Source organism: Sinocyclocheilus rhinocerous, unplaced genomic scaffold (assembly GCF_001515625.1).
Source record: "Sinocyclocheilus rhinocerous isolate Xijiao unplaced genomic scaffold, SAMN03320098_v1.1 scaffold208, whole genome shotgun sequence".
Lineage (NCBI taxonomy): Eukaryota > Metazoa > Chordata > Actinopteri > Cypriniformes > Cyprinidae > Sinocyclocheilus > Sinocyclocheilus rhinocerous.
Genome location: NW_015650085.1, coordinates 462,463 through 484,750, shown reverse-complemented (window position 1 = coordinate 484,750; position 22,288 = coordinate 462,463). Strand labels below are relative to the sequence as shown.

Here is a 22,288-nt window from a genome sequence, read left to right as displayed (position 1 = left end):
AGAAATGATGACAGAACAGGAGGGCATTCTTAAGTGTTTATTGAAATGCAACATTTACTTCACAAGATGTTTTCAAACATAAAACAAAATCAGTGGACTTTATAGTCAAAAATATAACATTTAAACAATCTTATCAGACACTTCACCAAATAAGTCAAGACCACAAACAAGGAAATGTTTAAAAATGAGTGCAAAAAAACCCCGTACCAATGCACTGACCCAACACTTGGCAGACATCATCTCATCTTCAAATGCAATTAAAACATGTTCACTCTTCAGTGATGGTGACTGCTGCCTTCTGCACCTGATCAGGCTCCTTTTTCTAAATGCAGTGGGGGGAAAAATAGTGTATGTCACCACATATCATAAAAAAATACCCTTATGAGGGCAGACACCATATTTAAGTTTTCATAAATGACAAAGGTGTGAAGGATCGGAGCCTTCACACTTGAGCTTCCATTTACAATATATCCTGTGATCTACAAGAGTGCATTGTTCAATGTTTAAATGTGAATAAAAGGCTAAATTAAAAGTTCTTTTGAAGCTTGAAAATAAAGATCGCCTAGACTTTCAACGGATAGACAAAAACAATGAATGTCAAAAAATTTATAAATTTTTTCTGTTAAAAAATGTATGACAAAATGAATACAGAATTTTCATTTGTAAGTGGACTATTCATTTAAGACAACTTGATTGCTCAATTATTCAGTCTCTCTACCCGAGCCATGCATTTATTCTGATGTCAGCTAAAAGGTTCAAATGTTGCAAAGTAAATATAATGTTGTCCTGACATGTGTCCTTATAACCTGTGTGTCTTGAAAACCTCTGCTGGCTCTTCTTTTCAGATAGTAATATATCTGCCAGTGTGAATGGTATCAATGCCATTATTGTCCTTAAAGACAAAACACAAAATTAGGGTAATTGAACTATTATTTTTCATCTGGGCAGTGTATGAATAATTTGATCAAAGTTCAGATTTAAATTTCAGTCTAATAATCCGTATTGTATTGCTATTGGGACCTACCATTTGTGCTGCAAGAAATGTCTGGTCATTATTACATTTGCATTAATAATAGCAATTTATCCAAGAATAAAAACTGAAGAATTATGTATTTAAGTAACGGTTTATAACCTGACAAATTACATCTCGTACAACACTAAAGCCCATCGATTTATTCCATGTGAATTCTACTTACTTCATTGTAAGCTCATAACCTGCAGTAGTATTGTCAATAGCAGCCATCTTGTAGCCATTGACATCACAAAAACCCTCGCTGCCTTTGCTCTGAACAGATTGATTTCAAAAGCATGACAACATTTTTTTAGTATGAGTTTCAAATAAGACAACGTGAAGAGCAAATAACAGTCTAAAATGACCTATTGCACCTTTAACTAATGTTTTACAGCTATCATAAACCCTCCTCGAGCCGCTTTTTTGGCGGATTTAGTAAGCTTCATTAGCATCACAGGGATATTCTAGATGAAACTGATGAAGCGAATCAAAAACAATGATTAACAAAAAGTTCAAACGTTGTAATATTGGGAATGTGGGTTTGCTTTACCCCTTGCTTCAGTTTCTGTGGCGAGAGTGACGGTTAGAGATGTGGAAGATGGTCTGTCAGCCGTCTTTCTGGTTTGAAAATAAAATTTGCGAGACTCGTTTGCCTGTGTCCGACTGTGAGAAAGTACAAAAAATATTTCTTAATTTTCCACTGGTAAAATGTAGTGTAAAACACTTGCCGTTGATAACTTTGATGTAATGGCGTGTTGGCTCATCACTTCTTTGCTAGCTAACATTAACTCTTACACACATTAGGTTAACTGACTACCAGAAATCACTTACTCTGCCTTTAATCTTCAGGTAAAGAAGCACAACAGAACATAAAACGTTCAAAAGTGCACTAAATGGGGATTAAGACGCTGGAAAAACTTGCCTGTTATTTTCCGTGAGCACGAGCTGTCCGGTGGGGCTTCACTTGACCGACTGAAAATAAGCGCGCGTTTTTTTGTTTGTTTGTTTTTGTTTGTTTATTTTTGGGAAACACACCGGGATAATATTCTGCCTCGAGTAAAAGTAATTACTTTAAAAGACTTCATTTTGGCTTTTTATGAGATAGATATATGCATTTATTATATTATCTTTTAGTTATTTAATTAGTTATGAAAGATATAAATATAATAACCTAGAGCCCCACTCTACACAAACGTGATTTCTTGGGAATCAATATTTAAAATAAATTGTTAAATATTAAGTAAGCTCAAATTTCTTTGAAATATTTTGTGATCAAAATACGTATAGACCTAATAGTAGATTAAATGGTTTTCTTTAACTTAAATCGTTAGTTAAAATATTTTTTAGTAACTTATTCCGATTGAGTTGTGCTTAATATAACTCGTTTTTGAGTTCACATCAGAAATATTTATTGAGTTGAATTAACTTTTTTAAATTTCAAAACTTTTTTCATGTAGTGATTTTCACTGTTAGGTTTTACAGTGTATAGATACATATATCTACTGTTCATCCATTCGACCATAAATATCATATTCTTTGTAGAGTAGGAAGTTCTTCAGTGCAGGGGGGAAAGGAACGGTGCTCATGAACTCTGGGTCGTTCAGTCGTCTCAGTGTCGTACGTCTCCTGATAACCAACCTGGCCTGGTGTTTCAGAGGGCGAGGGTTCCCTAATAACAAATAGACGTAAAGAAATTGTTATTTGTTTTCATACAGGTAAGGAATGACATGAATAGTAAACAGAAGTGTCTTACTGAGGGTTTCACAGATATCAGGCCACTCCTCTTGTCTCTCCAGAATGCATTGCAGTTTAGAGCAGATGTCCACGTGATTCACGTAATCTAGGAGTGTCTGCACCACCCTCCCCGCCAAATGCGCCATCCATGCCACGCTAATAAACTCGCAAAACTTCAAACACAGAACAGAGTGCATAATTAGGCCACATATAAATATAGACATTAACTAAGAACGAATTGCGACCTCTTTTTGCATTGTTATAGTGATCACAATAAAATACACACACACACACACACACACAAAACGATAACAGCACAAAATTTATTGTGACAATACATTCTTTAAGAAACCTAATTTACACCGATATGAGTTGGGTTTTAAATGTTTAAGTTGCAGTGCTATATCAGCACAGGTAGTGCCTGGTTACGCTGGTTTTTAAGTGGTTATTGAATAAGACGCATAAGGCCCAACACCGCACCATTGTTTTCTTGACCCCAAACATGATGCTTTAGAGTCACTTTGTTCAGATTGCTCTTGATTTGAGTTCACTATAAAACCTCTCATTGCAATGTTTATTGCATTTTCAGGTGTTTAGTGAATAAGACTTATTAGTGAATAAGTGCTGCAACTGTTAGTGAATTCACCACGTTGTTTTCTAGACCCCAAACATGATTCTTACGGTTACTTTATTCGTATCGCTCCTGATTTGGTACGACTGGCTAGGAGCCTCTGTTGTTACCCAGTTGTCATGGTAACACTCAAAGCAGCTTTCTGCATGGTAACCGTTGTTAAGGAGTAGGCGCAGCATCATTTCATCTTCGAGGCAATATTGCAATGCCGTAGGAAATACGGTGTCACTGATGACAGAGAAGACGCAGTTGACGTCCGCCCCATAGGCGAGAAGCAGCGACACCAGCTCGTACTTCTCAGCTCTGACCGCCACCAGGAGGCAGCGCAGAGGGTCCAGATCCGGCTTCGCACCTGATTTCAGAAGCATCTTGGCGCAGGTGACGTCTCCATTGCAGATGGCGAAGTACAGTGGGGTCTTCCTCATGTCACCGTAGTTTTCGGAAATATGGCAGCCCAGGATTGGGTTGACGTCAAAACCTTTCTTGATGAGCAGCTCAAGACAGTCAGCATGGCCTCCGTCTGCCGCAGAATGAACCGGACTCATCCCACACAGACCGATGGCCTTCCTATTGGTGATGGGAATTAACTTCTTCAGAGCCCTGTCCGTTTAAAGAGAGAGAATATAATTATTAGTGCAGAGTTGTTTGGTGAAGTGTGGCGAGATTGATTTGCTGTGCTCTCACAGGTAACGCCCCTCGTAGGCTGCGCGGTGAATCGGCAGTTGAGCGCAAAGACTGGCTACATTAGGATTGGCACCATATTGTAAAAGTAGATCAATACAGTCCAGGTTCCCACAGCCTGCGGCGTCATATATCACACTGTCTCCATTTGTAGCTTGTGCTGTGACGTCGGCCCCTAAAGGTGAGAGCAAAGACATTCCTTTTTGGGGAATGAACCTTTAAATGCCTTATAGTTGAGAATGCATATTTAATCAAATGATTCATTTTGTACAAATCTTAATAGAAGTAAATAGAATACATTATTTTAAACATGGCAAAAAGGCCTGTACTGACTATTTATGCGTTTTTAACCTAAATCACAGCAGCATCCATCTATGAAAATAGCCTATTACTTCTGAATTATGTTTTTTTTTATGTAAAAGTCTTGATGACATTATAAGTGGACCTCAGAGAACAGTACAAAATAATAATAAAAAGGCAGTTCATGACCCGTTTAAAACTTTATAGTTATAATTACCATTATAGTTATTGTGCTTGGTGTGAATGGGCCTTAATTAGGGTTGCAAAGGGGCAGAAAAGTTTCCAAAAAAAGATCCCAGAAAGTTTGCAAAAATTCTGGGAAGTGTCCGGAAATTTTCTGCTCTTTTGTAACACTAGCCTTTACGTATGCAGCGCGCCAAGCAGAAAAAAATGCCACTTCCTTTATTTATGCATTATTTATTTCATGCTGGTCGATTTAAAAGTCGCAATTTCCAGATTTTTATGCATGACATTTTATTAATAATTAGCTAAACTAAGTAAATTTGCACACCAGTAAAAAAAGATAATTTATAGTATTTATCACCAGTAGGTTACATTTAAATCTGATCCATTTTTGTTATTTAATATTAACTAAATTCATCATTTACTATAGGGACGGATCTAGAGTTGATTCTTGGTCAGACTTGCATACACCTGACTTACCATGTTGGATAAGGATTGCCAGTATTTCCAGATGGCCGTACCCTGCGGCGATGCCCAGCGGTGTGACCCCATGCCCGTCCCGTCCCATCACCTTCCCCCCGTGTCTCAGCAACAGCATCAGGATGTCCACGCAACCCACCTTAGCAGCCTCATGGGTGGCCGTCCACTTCTTCAAACACAGCTGCCCCACGAAGGCGCCTCCCCTTATCAGTGCATATGCCATTTCATAAGAGTTTACCCTCACAGCTGCAAAGGGAAACGTGGGAATATGATTTAGTATAAAACTCAAAACGCAAAACCAAGCATTTTCATGTACTTGTACAAAACCACAATTACACTTTCTTTCTTTCTTACATTCACAAGTCGGTGACACTACTGGTGTGATGTGATTTAATCCTATTTTTATAAAGTTGTGCTTAAACTGGCATGTATAGGACAAAGTGTAATTTAGTATGAGGTGGTGAATTTAATATAATCTGTCAAAAGTCTGGGTTACATTTAACCTCAAAGTAAAAAAAATAAAATAAAAAAAACATTAAAAAGAAATTGAATCTGGCATAAAACGCTATTTAATGGGGATGTCCCGATCCGACTCGAGTCATAGTATATTGAATATCTGCCGATACAGAGTCCCGATCAAATACTTGTATATTCCTATAGGAATGTATGTTTGGTGCACACTTCAAGTACATTAAAGTTATTCAATTCAATCCAATGTATACAGATTTGTGCAGAGAGTAATCGGTTAAAAAAAAAAATGCTTGATCGGCCCCGATCCTTGAGATCGGCTCGGGACATAATATTTAATAACATTATTTTAGGATCATTTATGTTTTTGGCTTTGACAATATTTTGTGCCAATTAAACGCATATAACCCAATTCTCAGTTGCCAACTGTAATGTGGAGAAAAACAAAAACTTTTATTTCAACTGTATAAAGTACAGTATTTGTACATTATTATGTTGTGCTAAAGTAATGCTGATTTCTATATCATTTGAATAAGATTTATTGAGAAAAAATCTTTAAAAAATTTTTTTTTAAATGATGAATAAAAAATTGTCCATACAAGATAATTTATCACTTCATTACATTTATGAGAATCACATTAAATTGGGTAAAATGTGCTTAATTGTCATGAGAATAATGCCACAATGCAAAAAATATTAATGGTCTTAAAACATTATTAAACTGTTATTCATAATATTAATAATAATATATTAATGATTAAATCTTTTTATTAATGCCAAATACAATTTCTTGTTTTTTATTTATTATTTTCTTATGTTAGGGGAAATAAAGTTCTGTCATTTATTCATGATATTCACCTGGGGAAGTAATGAAATTGTAATCCAAATAACTTTTGTTTATAACGACATCTGCTTAAAGGGACAGTTCACCAAACAGCTGACGGTAGCCATTGACTTCCATGGTATTTTTTTCCATACAATGGAAGTCAATGGCTACCGTCAACTGTTTGTTTACCAACATTCTTTAAAATATCATCTTTTGTGCTCAAAAGATGAAAGAAACTTATACAAATGGAGCGTGATAATTTACATTTTTGGGTGAACTATCCCTTTAATTGCTTATTGAGAGCTCCAACAAGAGACAAGACTAATTTGATGATGTTTTTGTTGTAATACCCAGGAGTAGTGGAGTCTCGTTCCTGCTGTTCGTGTTGTGTGGAGATGCTCCGCGTTGGAGAAGAACCTTTACGCTCTCCACATGCCCTGCTTGACAAGCCAGTGTCAGAGCGGTGTCTCCATCGGCCGTCATCTCCTCCATGCTCAGCTCATGAGATGCTATCCAGGAAAAAAAAGATGCCAGTATATATACTTCTGCCTTATATCGAACTAATTGTGACTCATTTATGTGTACTTTACCACAGACATGATTCTGCTCACCCAGGAGGACGCAATCCAACAGACAGACATCAGACTGGACAGACGCTCTGTGCATCGGAAGCCAACCTCTGCTGTCTCTTTCCTTATAGGCAGCACTGTACTTCTGCAGTTTCCTCAGTGCAAACACATCATCTGAATAATTTTACACACCCATATGTGGAATATCATGCCATTGGGAAATCAAAATAGAGCATTGATATTTAGGCACACGTGTGAACAGTGTTGGGGTAATGCATTACAAGTAACGCGAGTTACGTAATCAGATTACTTTTTTCAAGTAACTAGTAAAGTAACGCATTACTTTCCATAAAAAGTAACTAAGTAACGTAATTAATACATTTTTTATGGAGTAACGCAATATTGTAATGCATTACTTTTAAAAGTAACTTTCCCCAACACTGCGTATGAAATACCTTGATCTATTGCAGATAAAATCTTGAGGTTTTCATCACTGGCTGTTTCTAAAGTCCTGCATGAGAGAATGTGTGAGACTAAAACATACCTTTGTTTGAAATAAGTATATTATTACTATAGATATATTACAAGTATATTGAAATACGTATTGTGCATACCTTAGTGATATGTTCAAAATAGAGACTGCAAGCATCTTGGAGGCTCATCTGAATAACAAACTCAATGAGCTGATCTTCATCCATTCATTCCATGTAGCCCATTGTAGCTTCAGAGCTGAAAAAGATGCACACATGAAAAAATCTCGATGAAAACTTGAGTCATGCAGATGGATTATAAAACTGACACAACTTTGACAATTTCCAGTTGTCACTATGAATCTGTACTGAAACTTTTTAATTAACTATCGGAAGAAATCTCATGCACCTTGCAGCGCTGCAAAACAGACTGAGTGTGTCTTCACAGGTCCTGGAGAATATATCTGGTGCTGACCCGCTTTTGACACTCTAGGAATGCGGGTCACTTTGACACGACCAGCCAAAAGGGTTCGAGTTCCCTCACGTGTAGCGGCTCACAGACACACATGGTCTTAGACAGAAGACATAAAGAACTCCACAAGACTGATACAAATACACATTATCTGAATGAGGATTGTTTCATGATGTTCAGCTTTATGTGTGTGTGTTTATGGGCTTAATGTGCAGGTAATTGTTGCTCATGTTCAGTCGTCAGTCTGATTTAATATTTGGAACCAAATCCATTTGACTGATTTGATTGTTCATGTCTGTTAATAATCTGCCTTTTTAAACATCTGCCTTTTCACAATGCAGAATCTGTTTTGCACTCAATAAATTTGACATTTAAAAAAACACTAAAATACAGAATGGATATGCTCATTATTATTAATTAGGTTCACTTACGAAGTTTGGTGACCTTAATGAAGCTTCCAGGCACTTGACCTTTTCAAATACAATCTAATCTTTTTTATGTTAGAATGTCTATCTTTGCCCATATGTCCCCTTCATTAGATGTCTAATATAATGTATTCAGTTATTAACACCAACAGCTCACATGAGTGGAAAAACAGTCAATCCCTCTACGCTAGGAAGGTCAAACTCAGTTCCTGGCGGGCCGGAGCCCTGCAGAGTTTTGTTCCAACGCACATACCAAGTATTCTTCAAATAAGCCTGAAGGACTTGATTAGTTGGAGCAGGTGTGTGTTGAATCTAAACTGTGCAGGGCTCCGGCCCTCCAGGAATTGAGTTTGACTCCCCTGCTCTACACCAATGGTATATTTGGCCATTGAAAACCTCATTTGTTGCCACTAGGTAGCGTATTTACAATAAAGTAAACATTGTGTAACTTTTGGGTCACAGGAAATAACGCCATCATGTGTTAGACATGATCAACTTACATATATATACATCCTCTCCACTTACCTGAATTTAGTTCCAACCCTGGTTAAAAACAGCTGAAGCAGCTAATCAAGGTCTTTGGGACGCTAGAAACTTCCAGGCTTGGACTGTTTTGTGACACAATTCATATATATTCAATAAAGCCTTAATTTGAATAAACAAATTATTTTATTTACTAGTTATGTATGTGTTATCATTTTGATAAAGTTTGATCAAGTTCTTACCATTTGTGGGATTGTTTGCACATATGCACAACAGCTTATATGGAGAAAAGTGTTTTGTGTATGTTACTCAAATGATGCATATTTCATTCTAAAGAGTTTTTTTTTTTTTCCAAAAGTCTTAAAATTATTTCTGCAGAGATGAAACAGTGAAATTCATCATATAAATAAAGAGTGATTTAGTGTGGGAAATAATTGGGTGATTTACAAAAATATAAAATCTTGCAGTTTGCTTCAGGTAAGTCAACTTTTGTTTATCTTAGGAACACAAATGAAGATACTCTTTATTAAACTCTTAATTTTTTCCAGTATAAAATCACAAAAGCTAAAACAAAATGAGGTATGAAAATTTGGATGCGCAGGGAATCATTATGTGCTTTTTATACATGAAAGTCTTGGTTCAAATCTTGCTATTTTTAAACTTGAGTGTAAAAAATGTTTAAATTTTAAGCTTTAATTTACCATGCATACCTCATTGGCTCAAAAAGTAAAATATTGTATTTTATGCATGGAGTCTTTTGTTCAAAACCTATTGCATTTAAAACAAAACTCTCAATAAAGCCATGTCCACAAACACTTTTTAAGTTGTGTTTTAATCCTGAAGTCAAATCCCAATATTGCTTATGTTAAATTGTTTCAGCAATTGCATATGTTAAATTGAATCTGATGAAGTCGATGTTGTTTTTAATGTTTTTTTTTTCTTTTTTGCGTTATACGGTAGAAAACTTTTAGCAATTGTCGGATTTGAACCAAGAACTCGACATATGATAACACATGGCAAATAATTAGCCACAGAGCTACAAATGTTGTGATGTTTGAGTGGGTTCAGATTGGTTGATTTTCAGTTTAGCTACAGCATTACTTTAAACATCAATTTAACAAGCAATAGTGGGATTCGAACTCAAGACTCCATGATTAAAAAGCAATGCGTTATCACTTGAGCAACTGAATCTGACAAAGTCTTGCCTATATTGTTTTGAATGGGTTTTTCTTGAGCATTTTAAAAAGCACTAGAGCTGTACTGGAATAGCCTCCTTCGATTCACAACACAAAGGTAAAGACATTTGCTTCTACATGCCTGACAAGGGAGTTCAGCAAGACAGCGAAATGTAAACAAGTCTTTGATAGACCGACACACAGGATAAGATTGAATAACTAGTACTTATACAGTTAAAGTTACATTTTAAACCGAGAATGACAAGTCTGCCAAAGAAAGAGCAGCATCACCCAAATACTCCAGCAGACACCACAGAAACGTTACTCTGTTGTTGTTTTTACAGTCATTTAGATTTTAAGTTTATATTAATGTCAGTTTAGGCTGAGTAAAAGGCATTCAATTCATATGTGGGATGTGAACACATCTCGGTTGCTATTTCATGAGTTAAAGTCTAATGTTTAGCCACTGCACCACTGTGCTTCAAATAAAACAGATGGTTTATCGTTTTATCTTGTTTGTAGTGTAAAGCTCATTTTAAGGGATACAAGTATCTTTAAAACTTGCTAGATTTGACCCAATACACCCAAAAGGTGAACAATAATCCACCGTACCACAGAGATTGTGTTGAATTCACCGTTTTTGGTCTTTTACATTAGCATTTATTATAAGTTGCAGCAGTGTAATTCAGAAAAATCACCACAGGAGGGAGAAACCAGTTTTAAATTATTTTACTCGATAGTGATTCACAAAAATCACCACAGAATGATAGACTACTCTGAAGTTGAACCAAGTCTAATGAACGCCCTCCTGTGGTATTTTTTGTGCATTGCTATTTTAGGTTATTGTTTGTGTGTGATTTTGTTCTGTCCTCTTCTACTAAAATAAACGGACATGCAAAAAAGCCAGAGGACCTAAAGCAGGCCCTCCTGTGGTGATTTTTGTGAATTACACCGCTGCAAATTGAGTCTAATGAACTTAAACAGGAATTTGTTCTGTTCTCTCTGTTCTTGTTAAAATACATAAACAAGATCAACAATTTCCCACGAATAGCAGAATTGTAGAAAGTAAAGTGCAGTTTTGCCTCCGCGCCACTAGGCGGCATTATCGGGTTTCAGCTTCAGTCGGACTCCTTCAGCTGCTTGACAACATGACGCTTGAGAGTCACAACAACAACACGTGCAGATCCTGCAGATGACAGCTGTTAATGTCAGTTTAACAACATGTTTTTCAGCGAATCTGCAAATAAAACCAACACACGGTCCGATGAAACGCTGGAATCGAGTGTGACGCGACTCACCTGTAAGTAACTTTCCGCATAAAGCGAATTTCTCTTGTTCAGTGACTTGCACGCGCTGTTTAGCAAATGAATCGGTAGTTGTTGCGTTTCGTTTATAATCTCTGATCGAATCGCCCTGTGATTGACATTGTAAAGTGTAATACTGAGGAATCGCGCTGTTTGTCTCTGTTGATCCTGCAGCAGGTGTTGTGTGAAGCTCTGATGATTCTAGTTCTGACTGTCTTCATAAGAGCACAGCCTTTAAAATCATGTTTTATTTGTTTTAAAAAATATGTCGTAAAAACACTTTCCATTGTATTTTTTTGTGGCCTGCAAGAAATTTAATTAATAGCATCATCAGAACTGATCCGAAACGAACAGTAGATTGAAGGAAACTGATTGATACCGCATTACAGTCCGCAGTGTTTTATAAATATGCAACATTAATATATTTCTCTATTTTTATTACCTGTTTTTAGTCTTGATATACAGTATGTCTAATAATATCTGTCTTGACTCTCCAGAATAAGTGATGTGTTGTTGGTTGTAAACTGGTCCGGCTGAAGCAGAGCTCTGGGACGTGTGGACAGACATTGACTGTAATGATGGACATCTGCTCAGGGACAGGTAATGTATCTCATGTGTGAATGTGTGTTCTAGTGCACTAAACATGTAGGGTACCATCATTTTCTTTTTGAAGGGCCTCCTCTTTGAAAAGCAAATGATGGTAACCTAAGTAGATGGGGAAGGGACGGGGGATGAGAGTTTTTATGCAGCTTTATTTATTTTTTCAGTCTGTTCAAAAGTATAACCGCTGCGGGTCACGGTGCTGGAAGCTCCAGGGGGAGACCGTACTGATATCCCCCTTCTTCAGGCACACCGTCACACACACTCCAGCATTCACTCGTATCGCAGAGACCTGGCTGGGATCAAACCAGCAACCTCTGAACCCGTGAGGCAGCGCTCTTACCTGTGAGCCACAGATCTCTTGCTGGAGCACATGAAGAAACTTATATCTGACTGTTTACCTGTGATTTCCCAATAAAGAAGTTGAAGGAAGCTCTGTGTGGGATTTGAACCCACGTCTCCATCACAGTCTCATCCTCCTCAAAGAACGTGTGTTCATCCACTGATCCATCACGAATTCTGCGTTGTGTTTTGGTGTTTGAGTGACTTTGCTGGCTGAGATTGATTTAAAGTAAGCAATAGTGGGATTTGAACTCAGATCTCCCGGATTAAAACACAAAGCTTTATCTTCTGAGCCACAGAGCCTGTGGAGATGATGAACATTTTGAACAGGTTTTTATTGAGAGATTTGTTCAAAATGATTAATAACTTTAATAATTGTGGGATTTGAACCCAGACTTTCATGTTTGCAATCGAAGCATTTAACCACTGAGCCACAGAAGCTGTGAGGGTTGGGTTTTGTTTATTTCTGGTCATATACTGAGTAAAAATCATTCATGACATCTGTGGAATTTGAACACGTCTCTGGCGCAGGTTGATGTTAAGTCACTTATTCAGCCTCTGCACCACTGGGCTTTAGTAGCTTTCAAAGTTTTATCTTGTTTGAATCTCATTTTAAGTGATAAAACGATGGATTTGATGGATTTAATGTCATAGCCAAAGGTGAACAATTATCCACTGTACCACAGTGACTGTGCTGAAGACATTTTTGTTTTTGGTCTTTTACATTAGAATTTATTACTATCAGTTTAATTTTTTGTAGTTTAAACCTCAAGACTTTGTGCTTTCGTGTAAATATTTATTAAGATTGTCACCATCACAAATGCTCAATTACTGTCCTTGATAGTCACTCACATTGCAAGAACTTTCAATTTAAAATCCAGAACTGTTATTATCGGGCTAAACAAAAATATTGGTTTCAGTCATGCTTTATACACTAATTGGCCACAAGAGGGAGATGAACACATATTTTCACTTAATTAGCAGGGATTTTTCTGTTCCGATAGAAACTAAAGTGCCTGCCACTGTCATAGGTGGGTATTGGAAATAAAATATTGGTTGAATATTTAAATATTCGTAAAAGGTACTGATAAATATCACCACGTCCTGAGACTCTCTGAGTGGTTTGAGGATGTTTGGTGTTACAGAGACTAGTTGACCGACCAAAGATCACATGAGGCTCATGAGAAGATCAGAGCCTCAGTCACAAGTGTGAGTGTCGCCCTCATGGGGAATATCCAGGTCCAAATTTAAAATCCAGAACTGTTATTATCCGGCTAAACAAAAATATTGGTTTCAGTCATGCTTTATACACTAATTGGCCACAAGAGGGAGATGAACACATATTTTCACTTAATTAGCAGGGATTTTTCTGTTATGATAGAAAGTGCCTGCCACTGTCATAGGTGGGTATTGGAAATAAAATATTGGTTGAATATATAGGTTTGCTGGTAGTTTAGTGGTCTGAGTGTTATTCCTTCCTGAGGAAGATCATGGTTTGAATCTCACTCTTGTGAGGCTCATGAGAAGATCAGAGCCTCAGTCACAAGTGTGAGTGTCGCCCTCATGGGGAATATCCAGGTCCAAATCTTGTGCACTTTAAAAGGATGAAATAAGACAAAAGTCCAAAAAAAAAAGAGGCAATATACAGGTTTGCTGGTAGTTTAGTGGTCTGAGTGTTATTCCCTCCTGAGGAAGATCATGGTTTGAATCTCACTCTTGTGGTGGAAAAATGCTTTAGTTTCACTGGTTTTGCCTGAAAAACTAAGATGAAACCAGCCTGGTCATCACAGAAGTGTGGTTGTTGGGATGCTTGTCTGATCAAGATCTGGGGAATCTGTAAATTATCTCTGTTTTTTTTTTTTGTTTGTTTGTTTGAGTTTTTAAAACAGACAAGATTGGAACCTTCTCTGACACTGAAATAAAAGCTGCATGTAGCTGAGACTCTGATCTTCTTATGAGCCTCATGTGATCTTTGCTCAGTCATCTGTAACTACCAAACATCCTCATTAAGTCTCAGGACATGGTGACATTTATCAATCCTTATTATGAATATTTAAATATTTAATCGGTATTTTATTTCTACTACTCAAAGATAAAATGCTGGCTATGACAGTGGCTGTTGCAGTACTTTAGTTTCTTCCATAGCAGAAAAATCCCTATTAATTAAGTGAAAATATGTGTTCACCTCCCTCTTGTGGTCAATTAGTGTCAAAATAATGTTCTTTTTAGCAGCATCATATGACCCCTTTAAGACTCAACGGAGGTTTTTGTCACTTAAACTGGAATCAGGAAAGTTACTGCCCTCCTGTGGTGACTGTGTGGAAATGCAATTTTGCAACTTATTTCTATATAATTTCTAAAGAAATAAATCTTGTTTTAAAATTATTTTGCATTCATTTAAAATTATTTGATAAATTATTGATTACAGCAGCTCCGAAAAAAAACTTGAAAAAATGATTTCCTAAAATAAATAAATTATATTTTTAAACCTCTAGTAAGAGAAACTAAACCACCCTCCTGTGGTGAATTTTAGGTATTATACTGCTGCAACTAATTTAAGACTTCATTTACAACGATTTGATTTATATATGTAAAATATTTTCGAAAAACATGTTTAATAGTGCCAGCGCTAGAATACTTTTAAAGAACAAAGTACAATAGTGTTGTTGTGACATTGAATTTGTACAATATTTTGTATTCATTTTGTTCAAACAAATGTACATTGTTTTAAAAATAGTAATTTAAAAATTACATTATTATTATTGGTAGTATTATTTAGTAAGACGAGGCAGACAAATTTAATTTTAAGAAATTAGTTTCAAGATGTAATAGATCATTTTAAAAACTCAACTTCGAGGGCGCAAAAAAGTTATTTAAAGTTTAAATGTAGAACCTATTTACAATTACTTAATAAAATAATGCTCTATTAATAATATAAGAAAAAATAATTAAATATCATTTAATATTTAAAACTTAGATAATACTTGGCTAAAAGAAAGAACAAATTAGCCAAATAATATTTAATAAACAGTTAACTTTTATTATTATTATTATTATTATTATTATTATTATTATTATGCTTTAAACGACAGATACAGAACAATACAACAGACAGTATAAAGCCAGGGGAACAAAGGATTGCCTTATTATTAGTACTATATTGAATAGTACAAAAGTAATTGTCCAACTCTTTATAAAACACTGTAAAACAGTTTTTTGTTTTTTTTTTAGTAAATTTACACTTATAAATGGGGAACTTAACCAACAAAATAAACAGATTAATAACAAAAACTTCGTTATTCACATTATCCTAATTAAAATATCCAAAAACTACATTTTCAAAATGCAAATTTAAATTAAAGAGTACCTTTTCTTTGATAAACATAGAAGCATCATACCATAACTTTTTAACATAACTTACAGTGCCAGAAGATGTGGGGTACAGTTTCCAAGTCCAAAGAGCAATTAACATCAATATCCTTCTTAAAATTACTGAGAAAATGTTAGAATTTATGAATTATTTTGAAAAGTTTGTAATAAACAGTTAAAGCTAACTTTTGGCGCGCTAGCGGTTAATAAACAGAACTGTGTGCGTCTTGCGGAAGAACATTGTAGCCGGAGCTACTTCTCTCTGTTTATGTCTATGGCGAATCACGCTGGTTTACTCCGCAGTGGTACCTACCCGAACCAGTCTAAAATAGTCCGAATATAAACACTTATTATAGGTGTACCGTAGTGATTCAGGACAAGCCAAAAAACACGGTTTGGAAAATGGATTCGTGGTGTACTCGATTATATATAAATTTTGTACATCTTGAACACAAAAAAAAGTTACGGACTACAGCATGAAGAGATCAGCGAGCCACGGACGTCACAGTCAGGCGACGGAAGTTGCGTCGTTGAGTCGCATCGGCAGAAATGGCTGGTTTGATCAAGAAGGTACGTGCGGAGGTCATGAAAATATATTATTAAAAACGATTCATATTCATCCGTAAATGAAGCTAGTTTCTAAATACTGGAGCGTTTGAATATCGCCGCCTTTTCTGTACGTCTGTCCCCAGCGTTTGCATGTATTTAAATGCACGAGTCGTGCTTTGTTTTGGTCGATTATGATGGCTGCTGTAGTGAAACCTGAATTATCGCCATCCTACAGAAAATAGGGTTTATAATAATACAAGTGATTCGTTTGGTAGTTTAATGTCTTTTTAGAGCTGTAAATGTCATGCATGGGAAATCAAGTTGTGCATTTGACACTTCAAAGTGAGATTTATATGACTATTATTAATGGTAAATGTTGTATTAATGGTTAAATGTTGAATGACTTTATTGCATACGTTGTTTTGACGCGTTCATTAAAGAGTAACGTTCATGCATGGAAATATGCATCTTTTGATCGTCTTATTTTTAGACCACAGGCTTGGTTGGCCTTGCTGTCTCCCACAATCCACATGAGGTGAGTATTTTGATTTCATTTTGATCAATTCTAATTTTTGCTTGCATGTATTATTTTACTTGCATATACAATCTAGGTGTTTTGTTTGTTGCAAAGTTGTGTTTTAAGTTAGAGGACTTGTACATATTAGAATGCTGTCTATTGAATTGTGGCTTTCTTTCCCAAAGCGTCTTCGGATTCTGTACACAAAGATCCTGGGCTCTCTACAAACTATGCCTCAGGATGCTGCCTACAGGAAATACACTGAGCAACTGATCAACCAGAGGTTCAACCACGTCAAAGCTGTGAGAAATTTCAAATAGACTTTTTGAGATTGAGGTTTAAGTATTAAAACGCATATTGATACAAGAGTCCTGATTTCTATATGTGTCACTTTTGTGCTATAAAGGAGCCAGACGTAGAAAAGCTTGAAAAAAAAATCAACTGTGGACAGATTGAGGAGGTTATTGCACAGGTGAGAAGATGCAATAATGAAAGATCTCAAAGCCTCATTTAGGAGAACGGAGTTAATAGAGAGTGAATACAGTGTGCTGTACCTCAGTCTGTCTGGTGTGTCTGCAGGCTGAGGCTGAGCTGGCTTTGTCCAGGAAGATGACCGAATGGAAACCGTGGGAACCTCTCGTAGAGGAAGCACCGGCGAACCAGTGGAAATGGCCCATCTGAAGTCCTCATGATCTTCATGTACATATATTATGTTTATGTTAAATACTGAATAAATAAACACTGTCCGTTTAGGTTGTGCATTTTCTTTTTTACAGCTGTTTGTCATAGATTGAGCTGAAAATGAAATCATAGAGATCATATGATATAGGAAATATTACAGAATTAACCATTCTTTCAATTTTGACCAGGCAATGAGAGGGAACATTTACTCCAATGATGGACCTTTAAACTAATTTAGAGTAAAATGTATATGTGCATATTATAAAACCAGTTTTAATTTGGAGTTGTAGCCTTGTGCTGAATGAGACTGAGGCCCAGATCAAGGTCCAATAAAAACTAAAAATGACCAAAAATAAACATCAATATCAATCAATTGCTAGCTGAATAACACACAAAAAATGCAATAAAAAAAAAAAAAAGGTTTTTTTTTTTTTGCATTTTTATGAATTTGTGCTATATAGCGTGCCTAGGGGCTTAAATTAACATTAATATTTTGACGTAAAATTATTTGAATCTCAAATATTATCTTGAAAGGTCATCAAATCTGAATGTATAATACATTACTCATCAAAAGAATCATTTTAAGCTAAATAACGTAAATCAATTACATAATTAGAGCAAAATATTTAGCTTTTACATTTTTATGCTTTTGGTTAGTAGTACAGACATTGACTAACATTAATATTTTATGTTAAAAATTATATGTAGTCTCAAATAATATCTTGAAAGGTCACAAACGAAATGTATAATATCTATACAAAAATTAGGAAACTTTTACAATGCAACGCATCAAAATAATCAACGATTAGATAAATAACATCAATTCCATAAAAGGGGGGGAAACAATTAGAGCAAAATACTCATGTTGGTTTTTATGCTTTCGGTTAGTAGACGTGCCTACGGACTTCAATTAACACGAATATTTTTTGTTAAAAATTATTACATGTAGTCTCTTAATATCACTTTTTTATAAGAATTAAACAATTCATAAAAATAATAAAGTTTAGTTTGTCACACTGCAACACTTTTAAACAAAATATTTAAATTCACCCACTTTACATTTTGTGGTTAGCGATTTGGAAGCTCAATGGAAGAAAGTACAATGTTAAGAAATGACAAACACGAATGTAGAAGAAATGATGTGCGTGTAAAATCCTGTTTGGTTTTTTTATTGTGCTTGCTTTCTTGTATCCAAGTACGTTCTGTGTTAATGCTTGACAAAAGGCCTAAATGATTAGTTTAAATAAAAGTTGATAAATATGGAGATATAGAACTGAATGGTGCTTATGAAACGACACAGATTCACTGCGGATTTAAATCTAGAATGATGCGGTACGGATTACAAATGAGAAATGTACGAAAAAATGTTTATTACAACATATCAACTAAGTTAATAAAGAAATTTCTCTACAATAAAAAAACCCAAAACATTCAATTTCTCCAATAACAAACATAGTAAAAAAAAAAAAAAAGAAGCGCTAGTCATATAAATGTATTTTGGTCTGTTGGTGTGGCCGATGGTTTTATGTATTAGAACCACACCTCTCTTTTCTGAACTATGAGGCTACGTTCAAGAATGCTTTTATATCTAAGATTTTTTACCCCAAAATAGATAGCATATGAAATCTTCTGCCCTGCTACTTATAAATATTTCTTCAACAGTTATGTCCGACTAAAAACTAAGACATCACCAGCAATACAGCAGTCACTGCTTTTCCAAAGAGTAGAAATTTTGGCATTAGTTACAACAGTAATATTATATCAAAGCATTTTAAAGTACAAAGGCCCAGTAAAAGACCAAATTATAGTATATCCTGTACCCACGTAGTCCATGTAGAGACTTTAGGAGGGTTTCAAAAACTACTTTCTCTTGATTCAGTGTACATTTCCTTGGGTGAAGGGTGACAGCGGTCTGTATATCTACATGAGAGACTCCAGGCTTTCCGAGGGGTTGGCAGGAACCGTGCCGTTGTTTTCCGAGTAGTGAAGAGCTCTCTCGTCCTCCTTGGTGCTCACCAAACTCAGGATCGCTTTGTAGAGGAACTGATACTGATCCTGCACACACAGGAAGATGTTAGAGGAATAATTCACCCAAAAATGAGAATTTACCGAACATTTCTCACCCTCACTCCATCTAAGATGTAGTTCTTCGTCGGAATAGATTTGGAGAAATGCAGAAATTTAGCATTAGATAAAGTGATGCAATGCTACATTTCTCCAAATCTGTTCTGATGAAGAAAAACTCATCTGCATCTTGGATGGCTTGAGGGTGAGGACATTTTCAGCACATTTTCATTTGTGAGTGGGACTATTCCTTTAACCATGCACATTTTATAATTCATATCTTATCAAGGTATACTACAGTCATCGTACAATATCGTTGAAGACTCCCGGCCTCATGAGGTTCATCATTCTGGCGGTCTGATAAACGTTCACACTGTTCTCCTCTTCCAGCTGGTTAACCAGGGTGGTCAGTGAACAAAGTAAAGCAGCACTCGTCCCTCCAGACCTGCACAGAAACAGTGAGGAGTGACACTCTCCTCTCTATATCAGTCACTGATAGAGTCTTTTTTGTAAATGCTATGAGACTCTACCCATCATGGATGATGGCGGGTCCCTCTCGACGCGAGCTCTCTTCTCTGATGATGTTGATGAGCTGAAAGGAGTTGCTGATGGGGCTGTCAGGGTTCGGCCAGCGAGGGCTCTGGTACTGCCGTACCTCCAGCACATAGTCATCCTGTCACACACAGCCACGCAAAACAAACTGTTGCTCCGTAGACTTAAATGCTTCAGAGATGCAATGTCCAGTACAAAGACGACTTTCAGAAATGTTAAATGTGAAAATGTTAAGTTTGCTTTGTTTTTAATGTCACAAAAACATCAAAATGAACAAAAATATATACTTTTACATAAAAAATTTAAAGCCTATCTTAGTGCCACTAACAAGTTTTTCTGATTATTTTACATTTACATATTAAATGACATTATACATTATTACACAGTGATATTTTAATAATAGTAATTATTATGAATTTATAATATTCTAATTTAATAATATTATAAAGAATAGTTATGATAATATTATAAATTAATATTTTACAGTATTATAAATCATCATTGCTGTAATGTGTCCAGATGTTTTACTTACAGTTTTTCTTAAATTTCACATAATTTTCCAAGTGATTCTCATTAGTATTTCATTATTGTGACATAGTAAAAAATTACTGTAATTAAACATTTCTATTTAAATTAAAGGCAGTACAACTACTACTACTATTTATTTATTTATTTTCATTGCATTGTAAATAATAATTATAAATAACATAAATAGATTTTTTTTTTACAATATTATAAATTGTCATGTGTACTGTAATGTGTTAAGATGTTTTACTTGAATTTTTTTCTTAAATTTCAAACCATTTCATGAGTGATATCGTTGAACATTACTGTAATATAGTAAAAACTACTGTAATAAAATATTTTTATTTAAAATAAAGGCAGTACAACAACCACTGCCATTTATTTATTTATTTTCCTGTATTGAGTTGTAAAATACGTTTAATTATCATGAAAATAATATCACAATAAAAATATTATCAGAATGAAAAAAATTCAAATGGCACTAAAATATGTCAATACATTAATTTTTATGCTATATGCATAAATGTTCTTGACAGGTTTTGTGAGGTTTACCCTGAGCAGCTGCAAATACTGAGTTCTGGCTACATAAATGAAATAAGTTTTATTCACCTTTAGGGCCTCCAAAATGAAGTCCTGTACCACGAGTGACTCCTCATTGGACAGGCACAGTTTGTCCTCACCCCTGAAGGTCACAGTGAAGGTCTCGCAGCTGATTGGCTGATCTTTAGTGGGCCAGTACACACACTCTCCCTCTCTGCTCTGTGACGGTCAGAAACGACAGGCCTCAGTTATTACATACGGATGTGTGCAGAAGTTTAAAGGTGTTTGTGTGCGTGTGACTCACGGCGCTCTGTGTATCTGGCAGAGAAACTATGATCTGTGCATTGTGATCCCAGATCATCCTCCAAAAGTCCTGTATGGTGTTTGGCAGAGGATTCTGGGTAACGATGAACTCGCGGCTCTGATGGTACCCCTGTAAAGGGCACAGACTCGTCGAATCACACCATATTACATACAGGAATCTAAACAGGAGCATCAAGAACAAGAGTCTCACCATTAAATAAGAGGCATTGATGTAGTCTGATGATTCTCCAGGTCCTGTAGACAGACTGACCCTTGACCTCTCCACTGAAGCACAGATGGAGCACATGTGAGGATAAAGATCAGCTACACTTTAAAAAGATCTTCAATATATTCTGAATATAATTCTTGGAAGAAAACAGGTTACATTTGATATATTATTAATATGATATTTTAATAAATAATATAAATATTTATGATAAATACAATATTGATGAATATGTATAAACATTTGAATATAAATGAATATATTTTCTTTTAAAAAGACTACGCTTCACTTTTTCTATGTTTATGTATCTATAAAAATAAATATGACATTAATAAATAATACTGAATATTTATTTATAAACATTTATTCTATTTTAAATAAATAAATACACTGCATATAATTAGTGGAAAAAACAGGTTATCATTTGAGTTTTTATATTATACTTATATATATATATAAATAAATATTATATTATTTATTCATAATAAACAAATAAACCAATCAATTATATTTTTAAATATATAAATAAATACCTGAATATAATTTTTTTTAAATGAAAACAGGTTACCCTTTCACTTTTTATATATATAATGTATGTATAATATATATATATATAATAACTGAATTTAATTGTTTAAAGAAAAACAGGTTACCTTTTCACTTTTTAATACATGTATGCATATAAATAAATATGATATATTAATAAATATTTCTAATTTATATTTAACATATTTATGCATATTGATTATATTTAAAATAAATAAAAATAATAAATTATTTAGGAAATAAAACAGGTTACCCTTTCAC

General features: G+C 35.1%; 3 protein-coding genes and 2 long non-coding RNA genes across 6 annotated transcripts in view; 3 read left to right on the top strand and 2 right to left on the bottom strand.

The window, feature by feature from the left end:
* The first annotated feature begins 29 nt into the window (after positions 1–29).
* Positions 30–18,378, top strand: LOC107711509 (uncharacterized). Its single transcript, XR_001636710.1, has 4 exons — positions 30–266; positions 9,535–9,538; positions 13,949–13,955; positions 18,366–18,378. It is a non-coding gene; the product is annotated as an uncharacterized LOC107711509 (long non-coding RNA).
* On the bottom strand, positions 672–8,447 carry LOC107711503 (ankyrin repeat and SOCS box protein 15-like). 2 transcript variants are annotated; one of them, XM_016516491.1, is made up of 12 exons: positions 8,258–8,447; positions 7,764–7,925; positions 7,499–7,613; positions 7,340–7,395; positions 6,927–7,058; positions 6,666–6,824; positions 5,022–5,267; positions 4,062–4,233; positions 3,428–3,977; positions 2,766–2,919; positions 2,522–2,681; positions 672–890 (listed from the first exon to the last, which is right to left on the bottom strand). In XM_016516491.1, exons 3-12 carry the CDS (start codon positions 7,531–7,533, stop codon positions 842–844), a joined length of 1,713 nt encoding a protein of 570 aa, XP_016371977.1. In that variant the 5' UTR covers positions 7,534–7,613; positions 7,764–7,925; positions 8,258–8,447; the 3' UTR covers positions 672–841. The 2 variants fall into 2 exon arrangements, with proteins under 2 accessions (XP_016371977.1, XP_016371978.1); XM_016516492.1 differs by lacking the exon at positions 672–890 and having other exon boundaries at positions 2,387–2,681; positions 7,499–7,925; positions 8,258–8,446.
* LOC107711508 (uncharacterized) lies at positions 11,063–12,177 on the top strand. The gene is made up of 3 exons (XR_001636709.1): positions 11,063–11,209; positions 11,711–11,813; positions 11,981–12,177. It is a non-coding gene; the product is annotated as an uncharacterized LOC107711508 (long non-coding RNA).
* Positions 16,019–17,335, top strand: LOC107711507 (NADH dehydrogenase [ubiquinone] 1 alpha subcomplex subunit 5). The gene is made up of 5 exons (XM_016516495.1): positions 16,019–16,094; positions 16,564–16,608; positions 16,776–16,892; positions 16,997–17,062; positions 17,170–17,335. Exons 1-5 carry the CDS (start codon positions 16,074–16,076, stop codon positions 17,269–17,271), a joined length of 351 nt encoding a protein of 116 aa, XP_016371981.1. The 5' UTR covers positions 16,019–16,073; the 3' UTR covers positions 17,272–17,335.
* The window catches only part of LOC107711502 (protein tyrosine phosphatase receptor type Z1), a 37,463-nt gene continuing 33,500 nt past the window's right edge, over positions 18,326–22,288 (bottom strand). Inside the window, 6 exon segments of the mRNA XM_016516490.1 lie at positions 18,326–19,326; positions 19,645–19,780; positions 19,866–20,008; positions 21,022–21,171; positions 21,257–21,385; positions 21,467–21,540. Of these exon segments, the coding sequence (XP_016371976.1) occupies positions 19,192–19,326; positions 19,645–19,780; positions 19,866–20,008; positions 21,022–21,171; positions 21,257–21,385; positions 21,467–21,540 (767 nt within the window). The 3' untranslated portion in view covers positions 18,326–19,191.

Bases quoted from the DNA above. Each gene is read 5' to 3' on its own strand.
- LOC107711503 (XM_016516491.1), bottom strand. From the start codon at position 7,533: ATGCTTGCAGTCTCTATTTTGAACATATCACTAAG. The intron at 7,396-7,498 runs GTATGCACAATA...TCTCTCATGCAG, and splicing joins ATTTTGAACATATCACTAAG to GACTTTAGAAACAGCCAGTG. The intron at 2,920-3,427 runs GTAAGAATCATG...CTGTGTTTGAAG, and splicing joins GCGATACGAATAAAGTAACC to TTTTGCGAGTTTATTAGCGT.
- LOC107711507 (XM_016516495.1), top strand. From the start codon at position 16,074: ATGGCTGGTTTGATCAAGAAG. The intron at 16,095-16,563 runs GTACGTGCGGAG...TCTTATTTTTAG, and splicing joins TGGCTGGTTTGATCAAGAAG to ACCACAGGCTTGGTTGGCCT. The intron at 16,893-16,996 runs GTGAGAAATTTC...TGTGCTATAAAG, and splicing joins GGTTCAACCACGTCAAAGCT to GAGCCAGACGTAGAAAAGCT.